Genomic DNA, 9,734 nt, shown 5'->3' on the forward strand with positions numbered 1-9,734 from the left:
GACATTTATGAAGGGAATGAGTTTAATGCTAAAGATTCCAAAGTTCAGACATTTACCACTTTAAAACACGATAAAACAATCATTCAAATATTTCATAGTTTTACAGTTTTATCAACTGCAGTGCAATGACACGTTATTACAGTAACACTTTCAAGGTGAAGGCTTTTTTTGACTCAAGTCTTGTCCACTTTTTGCACATTTATCATATCTGATCTGCAAGAAAATAGTCTACCCATCATAGGAACATGACAGTCTTATTGCCTTAGTAATTAGTGCCTTTACATGAGAAAAATGGTCAAACCTGTACGGGGAACGCAGGTGCCCACCACGAGATATCAAGGTTGTTGACAGGTCGTAATAACACCTTAAGAACACGTGAGGGTTGTTAAATACATTTTGTACATTTTCCATGAATGAAATTTCTGTCTGTCGTGATTTATGCGTGATCTACCTAGTTCATATGTGTTTCTTGTGTTTGTCAATCGCCGATGTGTGCAGATGTCCGTCGAGGGCTTTACATAAATTTGTTTTTTAGCTGCGACGCGTATTTAACCCTTGTTGTATCTTAGATGACCCCACCCTTCCATTGACGTGTTCCCCCTACCATGACAAAGGTGGATAAAGGTGGAAAGATTTCATGTAATCCATGGACACCAGTGAAGGTCACAAATCATTGAAGAAAAAAGGTTTAGAGCACTGTCTAGTGGGTCTAGATGACCCAACTCCCAATGTTAAAGAGCCTAGGATGGCACAAGGGTTACTGTAGTTTATATGCAATTATTGTCCAAATCCTGCACCCTTCTTACCGCATCTTACCCTTTAAGATGCGGACAGTCTTCTCTATAACCCCCCCATGGGCCCGGACAACCCAACGACCTGCAGAGTCCCCCGTACAGGTGCATGTGACTAAAGCTTAAGGCTAGAGAGTTCAATTAGTGACTGAAGTTCCATCAGGATAGACTTTACAGCTGATCAGAGACACTTTATAAGAAGCTTTATAAATGACATACAAAATTGAGTTGTTTTTTTTTTTTTACAATAAAAAGGTTAAAGATCTGCTTACTTTGCGACTTGTTCTAGTCTGGCATGTCTTATTGGCTGGACACACCTGATCCAGGTAGTCATGGGAAGGGTAGTGATTTCTGGAAATCAGACACACCAGGCTTTGAGGCCTGGAGGCTCCTCCCCTGTTGAAGACTATGGGCGTGTCCAAATTCAAGGGCTGCATCCTTCAGCGGCAGCGGCTTTCCCTGGCAACGTTGGCCCGGTCCTTCGTCGAGCGGGTAGGCCGGATGTAAAATGCTATGAATTGGACGAGTCTAGCCTTTAGATAATTCCAGCCGCTACTTCAGAGAACGTCCCATCGCCTAGCAACCACAAGTCCCGAACAGAGAGGAGTAGTGTGGCAGGATGGAGCTCAAAATGTTCCTGGCATATCTGATTCAAACTTTTAATCTTGGAGGTGTTCGGGCTGCAATGCATCTTGGGATATGGACAGCATAGAAGGATACACCAGACTAATCTTTGAAAGCAGGAAAAAGAAGGCCGTATTCGTTAGCCACATTTGAAGGAGTCGTTGGATTTGGACAGAACTTATCGCAGTGCCGTGATGTAAGCGGCCTTCAAATGGAGCCCAAGAAGAACGCAGCCCTTAGATTTTGACACAGCCAAAGTTAGCATATCTGTGGTGATTGTTTTTTGCTAAAATTTAAAACAATAAACTTTGAAAGAAACGCCCCTACATTCTGTGCTTGTATAACATTTACATTCAAACCCGCTGTAAAGTTTTTGGCTTCATTTGTGCACCAGCCTCCAACGTAACCGTCCCGGTCCATTAAGACTTTCTTCGGACGTTTTTTTAGATGAAAAGCATGAGAGGACTCTTCTGCTTCACCTGAAGGCTTTTCAGATTGTACAGTAATGACTGTGAGTGTCAAATACGTCAATCTCAGTTTTTTCACAAATCTAGCACCATCAAAGAAAATCAGCAGAGAGCCTTTTTCTTTGTGACTGCCTGGATATGAAATATTCCGTTTTTTCCACAGGAAACCCGCATCGCTCTGGCCTTCAGGTTATTCTGTCCTTCTGCTCGTGTCTACTTATACTTGGTATAGTTTAGACAGAAAAACGAGCTGAAACCACGGAGGACGGCCTTCTCCTGAACGCAGCAAAAAGCTCGCCAAATCTGACGGAGTGCAAAACCTGACATGACCAAGTGGTGAAACTCACGGACCAATCACAGCTTAGCTTTGGCAAAACACTCACTCGGTAAAAACTAAAAATCTTGGCATCCATTTTAAAATACAAACGCCTCAGCCAGTAGAGTTAGTTGTCACGGAGACAGAAACTCTCTGGTGTTCTTGATTGGTCATGAATTAAACCATGACCCAACATACAGCCCACATCTGCAGTTCTTCCTGGAGTTAGACCTGGACTTCCTGCTCCGTCTGAAGTTCTTGATCCGTTGGAGCGTTGGTCTCTGGTTCAGCATCTTTTCCACAACTGGAATCGTCTCTGGAAAAAGCAGAACAGATTTCTATTTGACTGTGTTTTACTTTTAGTTATAGTAAAAACACTATAGGGCGCACCGCCACTGAATGGTCTATTTTTGGAACTTCTTTCATGTATAAGGCGTAACGAACTATGAATCTTCGAACACATCAGGCATGATCAAAAACAGCCATAGAAACTTCTGTAGTTACGTGTAAACGCGAGAGTTTTTAAACGTGCAAGCCCGAAACGCGTGTTAACAAAGACTTTTATCGGTAGTGGCTGCTTGAATGCGCTTTCCCAAGGGAAGTATAAACGTAGCTTAAAACGCGTTAGCCAGACAAAAGGATCAGAGTTGGGTCTGTCGTGAGTCAGACGTTACTAACCGTGCTCACAGTAACTCTAGAACCCGTTTGTAACACGCTACATGTTAGCCACATAACAGCGTTAGGTATTTGAGTGTATTCACAACACCTGAAACTCCCAAACTTGTTTGCAACAGGTATAAAAACTGATTGATAAATAAACACTAAAGCAAACTGTGACTATGCTAACTCCCAACATTCAAGTGACACGTAAAAGAGGCAGTTTGGCCAACACTGGGACACATTAGCTGCACTGGCAAATTTACAATAGCAAACATTTTGACAGAGCGCTGCATATCTCTCAAAATCTATTTGTAAACACAACTGGAATTAATCCGTGTAAAAAGTGCTGCGGATTGTAAGGCGCAGAGTCTTTAAAAAAAATTAAAAAAGGAAAGAAAAATGACAAACACACTTGACGGGCTTCTAGAACCAATCTGACGTGGTGCATGTTTGGTTCTCAAAGGGAGAGTTTTTTGCTCAGCGACTATGAAAGGCTGAACTTTGGAGGAAAGTTGTCCGTCCGCCATCTTGACAGGATGTGTTGTTTCTGGGGATGTGGGCGGGGCAAAAGAGACTCACAGATGATGGAGCACGCCAGAAAACCGCCTCTGGAGGTTACGGTCAGTTTTAACTCAACCTAATAATGTAGATGGAGGCGGGGCTTTATAGAAAGAAAGAACTGAATAACGTTTTAGCTTAACTATAAAAGAATACAATTTTTATTAAGCTTAGATTAAAAAATATCAAAATACGTGTGATATTTATAGAAATATGAGAGGAAAATAAGTTTTACCTTAGTCTGAAACTGTAAACCAGGAACCCTGCAGCCACACAGGTGCCGATAAAACCAAGCCCCAGAATGACATACATGTACCAGGACAGGACTGCAGGCGGAGACAGACAGTCAGTCAGTCAGCTGCTATAGGAAGTATCTGCACACATTTAAAAATAAAACTCAGTGCACCTCTAATGTGAAAGCATGCCTCTCTGCTCTGGGCGATGCTCTGCGTCTGGAGTCTGCAGGTGGCGCTGTTGCTCCTCCTCTTGTCCACGAGGACTCTGCTGCTGACCCTGAAGAGGCCGTCTGCATCTCTGAGCGTCTCTACACGCTCAGCAGGCAGAGGCTCTCCGGTCTCGTCCAACCATGAGACGTCCGGCTTTGGATGCCAGCCTGCAGACTCACACCACAACTCTGCTGTGTTTTCCACTTCCCTGACCACACTGACCGCTGGGGGAGACGATGCAACTGTCGGAGAGGGGCACCAGACAGCCGTGGAGGCAAAGACAATCAACTTAATCCACTCTGGAATGAGTCGGTCTGAAGTTATTTCTGTGACATATAGATATATCGTATATCTATCTTAAGTTAATAATTCATATGTTACATATTAACTATTGCAACGTCAGACTCCTCAAAGGAAACGGGTTGAAGTTGCATTGTGGGTAAATGTGTGGAATTTTCCCATAACAGAAAGTAAAGCAGAAGGACGGTGGCTTCAGGACGCCTGCGAAAAGACGCAGAATTAAAGACGGGCACTTTTGAAATGGTTCTGCGTCTAAACGGTCATTGAAAAAGTTACTTTAAAACTAAAGAACAGCGAACTGAGACCACCTTGAAAAATGGGTAAAAGAGAGGCTCCTGGTCCCGGACCAGGGTATACTTGGGTGTATTCAGACAAAAAAGTTGTTCCAAATTAGCAGGGAAAATGCACTATAGTTCAATTTAAGCAAACCAAATGTGTCCAGTCTGAAACACCCTTAAGCCTTAGTCACATTCACCGAAAAGTCAGTGTGTCACACCTGTTGATTGTTACGGTGCCTTGTGAAAGTTCTCGGCCCCTTGAACTTTTCAACCTTTCAGGCTGCAAACATGAAGATATAAAACTGTATTTTTTTATACGGAGACTTGATGACATCCAGTTGGATTCTATTTATCATCTTTTGTCATTGAGGTCAACATTGGATCATTCAGAGATCCTCACTGAACATCTGGATAGAGTTTGCTGCACTGAAAGGAAAGGGGCTGGATCATTTTGCACGTCCAATATTTCTTTTTTTTTTTGTTTGAAATATCCAATAAATTTTGTTCCACTTCATGATTGTATCCCACTTGTTGATTCTTCACAAAAAATTACAGGCTGAATACTTTTGCAAGACACTGTACAAGTGTTCCCTACAACCTGAATTTCCACCCACCCTCACAGCTTTACCCATGAGCCCGCCCACAACTGCTGGAAAGGTTAAATGATTGGCTAGAATTGTATGGCAAAACTGCATAAACTATAAGTGACGGACATGTCTGAAATGAAGTCCTGCAATGAAGTCCTAACATCCAGGTTATACACGGTACAGGTTGTTGGTACCGGTACCAGCACCAAGTTTCTGTATCCATCCTGACCCAGAATCTGGCACAGAGCACTGACAAACCTAGCTCATCTACTGTCTCATCAGGCTGTGATGAACTTTTATCTGATAGATTTCTTCAGAACTCTGTGTACCGACTGAACAACAGAGAACAAAAACCTGAATCCAGAGATGAACTTGTTCTTACAAGCCAGGAGCTGAACGGAACATCTCTGTCTGAGCCGTGGAGCCCGGCAGATGTAGGTCCCCTCGTCCAACGCCGTCACGTTGGTCAGCTGCAGGAAAACGTACCCTCGCTTCATCCCACTGAACAGCACCGACGTGCGCTGTAGGTACGACCACAGTTTGTGCTCCAGCCGCTCTCTACCCTCCACCCACACGAATACGAAGTTGCGGCTCAGGTCGGACCGCATCCACTCCATCCTCAGCGTGGAGGAGTTTACACCCTGTCCAAGGTGACATGGCAACACGGCCTCAGTGCCGACTTTAACCGTGACGACGGTGGAGGGAGGAGCCGTCAGGCCTAAGAAAAGATCAATGAAGATGAAGTTTAGCTTCCACAAATAAGACGAAGCAGCTTCCTCCAATGGTTCATCCTCACAGTTGAAATCCTTTGTTGGTTCTTTTGTAATCGCCGAATGGAAATACATTTGTAATCATTGTAAAACCTTGACGTTTCCGTTCTCAGATGTTCTTCTTGAAATGTTCATTACTTTCACTCAAACTCCCGACATTCAGAGACAAAAAATCAGTTAAAAATAGGGGTCTGCAACCTTTACCAAAGATAACAGCATTTAGCATTATAGCATTTTGCGACCAAAATTTGAGTGTCCGACTGAATTTTACATCCAGTCGCATATGTGCGACCAGTAAATTTGCCTCCCCCAGCCTCCGTATTTTTTATACATCAAACGTGGAAGGGGCACGTCAATGATCAATAAAATAAGCAATGAAATAATCAATGAGACGCGAGCGCAGGGGGGGGGCAGGGGGGGGGCATGAGGGCGAAGCTAAGGTCCTTTTACGTTCAATTTAGTTTTAATATTCCTCTCCCCTTAAGTATGATCTGTGATATTACATCTTTTATAATTATTTTAATGTTTTGTAATGGATGTAGCCTTTTTTTAATCAGTTGCTATTTGAAATTATTTTAATTGATCACTCAACTACAAAAACCCATCAGGACAAATGTCCCATAATGCATTGTTTTGTAGTCTGTAGGGCAGCTTTCAGTCAGTTCAGTACTAAATTTCCAGCTGCGTTTGCTCAGGTTGGGGTTTTGCTTCCACCCCTTTCTCGTGATATTTTTGTTTTGATTGACAGGTGATGTTGGAACAAAAACAAAAATATACATCTCACACCAGGTGATCTGTGCAGCGTTGCGTCCATCTGGGTGATCTCAAATTATTGTGTATCTTGGCTGCACCTTTTTGGTGTCACCAACATGAATTTCCATCCTCTAATATTTAAATACATTTAAGTATTGTTTGAAACTGTGAAATGACCGACAGGTTACTACGGTAATCACTTTGTTACTAAAAACTTTTTCAATTCTGAATGTATGGTAATATGTTTAGTATTTGTACTGTCATGACAGCGATGCTGCTGTCAGTTTACCTTCTTGTTTCATCTTCAAAAGTGCAGAATAAAATGTGACACTGAATTTGAAACAGCACATTGTAATTTCTGCATCTATTATTAAAGTATTTATTAGTAATACAGTGGAAATTAGTAGATCTGGTTAGAATGCTGATTTATGGTATGCGCCTGACCGGAGTCGTCTGCCTTCGTCCAAAATCTTCATTTTGGAGCAATAGAAAGGAAAAAAATGGACCCAGTTTGCTTTCAAAAATAGAACTTTTTAACTTTTTTGTAGAAACTTTCTCCATTTCTGAGTAGCGGGTTACAGGTGAAGAAGCGGGTTCAGAGGGACGGGGGTCGTGGCTGAGGCAGACCCCCCATTTCTGGTAATTACATAAAACTATTTTATTAAAAACAACATTTAGAATTTGGACTGGTTATTTTTACGCGATTTCTCTTTGAAGTATAGTGGACAAAAATCTTTTTTCTTCTTTTCAATAGATGTTTTTCTCTAAACATGCACGGCCCTCTGAATACCACCAATTGTACTGCTGTGCACTGCAGCTTTAAAAAAAAAAACTACAGATGACTCAGCAGAAAATACGGCAGTCATAAACAATTGATGGTTCCAGCCCCAGAGTTTCCGGATTCAACACCCCCCCACCCACGGTTACCTCTGACAGGCGTCACCAGGAGCAGGCAGGTGAGCAGCATCTGCAAACATCTCTGCATGATCTCATTCTGGGAGGGGGGGAAAGAAGCGTGACATTTTTTTTCTGCTTCAGAATCATGAAGCAGATTCTGCTTCATGCAGAATCTGCTGTTCTGCATAACATCAGGAAGCTACAGGAAGTGAAATCATCATTCAGTGTTTCCTGAATAGAGTGAAAATGAAGGTCGGGGAGGGGATTACCCCTGGTTTGATTGATGGGGGAGAAACTTAACCCTTTAAGCCTGAACTCTGGCTGAAATCCGCCTGAACTTGCTTACTCTGAGTATGTCGGTTCCAAAAGACCGGACATGAGTTGGCATAATTACGCTCAACTTGGTAACCCTGGGTTAATGGGCGTGCACAGCATGTACATAAAGACATTCTCAATGGATCAGCGATTTACAGAGTCACCATGGAAACGCGTGGAGAAAAAAAGAGAGCGCTATACTTCAGTGAGACGGAGTCTGAGATTTTACTGAAGACAACTTTGATTTGTGAATATGAAACTTCCATATTTTATTTTAATAAGATTAACTGCCACTTTTAAGTTTGATTTTCTGTTCTTTTCGTGCAGCCAAATGTAATATGTTCAAATTTCTCTGAGATTGGGAGTCAGATTTGTAATTTATAAAATGTGTACATTACATTCTTTCCAGAACTTTTTAGTAGTATTACAATTCCAAAACAGGTGACTGATAGTTTCTGGTGTTCTTTACAAAGAGTACAGTTGGGGTCAATTGTCTCATTATATCTTAACATGTATTGATTAGTGGGATATATTCTATGTAGGAGTTTGTATGAGACGTCTCTCCTCTTGTTATTAATTAGTAATTTCTGATGCAGGGTCCAAACATTTTTCCAGGCCAAGTCAGAAATAAATGTTCTCCAATAGAAGGCAGCAAAAGAACAGAAATGACATTTAGCTGAAACATGACTTTGTTCTTTAGGACAAAGTAGAAACAGGATTTTTCAACTTTAGTGTCACTTAGAGATAAGAAGGAGCTGTTTTAAAAAATAAATAAAAGTTAACAGATTTCATTAGTAACAAGATCATCTTAGTGCATGTTCCAGACACATTTCACGGAGAGAAGCATTTTCTTTTTGCAGAGGCACCATCTGCAGTTTGAGGCGGTTCACATCTTCCACTACACTTTTAACAACATCAAGAGACTCTTTAAAATTAAATCATTTACATTAACTCACACTATCTTGTGTGACATTTGATCTCCGCATTTGACCCCTCCCCTGGGGGAGCGGTGAGCTGCAGCCAGAGGTAGTTGGCAGCCAGAACCAGCCGCCATTTGGTGTCCAGCAGTCCTCACTGTGCTCTCTCGCAGTTGAAACTCATATCCTTTCAGATATTCACTTTGAGTGTCAAACTTGGTTGTCAGGGTTTGAATCGCGTTAAAGAGGACACTGTTGTGGAGCCTTCTTTTTAATCTTTTTAGGGTTTGGCCTTTAGACTGAGGTGTCTTCCTTTTCACCCATCCATCCATTCACCCTCTCCCTCCCTGCATGTCTGTCCTGAAGCCACTAGGTGGCGCTCCTTACTCCGCCATCTAACACAGCGTTCTTGTACTAGTTAGCAAATTCAGGCGGATTTCAGCCAGAGTTCAGGGTTAAAGTCAGGAGATTTTAAACATGCTTGTTGTTACGGTCGTGCGCGTGCCACGTAGACAAAGTACAGGTTTTTCAAAGGTTTTACTTACATCTTCCTCCTCGCGCCAGACACAAGTGGCCTGCTCGTCCCTCAAACAGGACCACGCGCGGACCCTACACCAAGGCACAGAGTTTGACCGAAACTTATGCAACTTTGCACAGTTAATAACCGAAAACTAAAATCCCGGTGGCGTTCGGGATCCGGTCGCCATCGTCACGTCAACAGGTCATGCGATATGACGCATTAGGAACAGGGGTCGTTTGGAATCGCCCACTACGTGTGTCACTACGTTTTTTTAAATTCATATTTCCTATTCATATTTATCACTCTATTGCAACAATGTTTTGAGTATTTGAATCTTTAAGAAACGTCATTTTGGTCCTTCAAAGAAATCGATCGGATCAGAAGTATTCCCTGCAGGATTTGCGTAATGGAACGATCCATCTTCTGATTGGATATTTTTTTTAAATTAGAACTACAAAAGATTACACGCATATCCACGTGGATAAAACACAAAGAAATAGAGAGGAAAAAAAATAAAAAAAATTATGATTGTAGT

General features: G+C 42.1%; 1 protein-coding gene across 2 annotated transcripts; it reads right to left on the bottom strand.

The window, feature by feature from the left end:
* On the bottom strand, positions 1-9,602 carry LOC101164681 (butyrophilin subfamily 2 member A1-like). Of its 2 annotated transcripts, XM_004079597.4 has the most exons (6): positions 9,225-9,602; positions 7,478-7,544; positions 5,410-5,745; positions 3,823-4,104; positions 3,652-3,742; positions 1-2,514 (listed from the first exon to the last, which is right to left on the bottom strand). In XM_004079597.4, exons 2-6 carry the CDS (start codon positions 7,533-7,535, stop codon positions 2,424-2,426), a joined length of 858 nt encoding a protein of 285 aa, XP_004079645.1. In that variant the 5' UTR covers positions 7,536-7,544; positions 9,225-9,602; the 3' UTR covers positions 1-2,423. The 2 variants fall into 2 exon arrangements, with proteins under 2 accessions (XP_004079645.1, XP_020567108.1); XM_020711449.2 differs by lacking the exon at positions 7,478-7,544 and having other exon boundaries at positions 9,225-9,377.
* Positions 9,603-9,734: the final 132 nt, after the last annotated feature.

The sequence above is a fragment of the Oryzias latipes genome, chromosome 18 (genome assembly GCF_002234675.1).
Source record: "Oryzias latipes chromosome 18, ASM223467v1".
Taxonomy (NCBI): Eukaryota; Metazoa; Chordata; class Actinopteri; order Beloniformes; family Adrianichthyidae; genus Oryzias; species Oryzias latipes.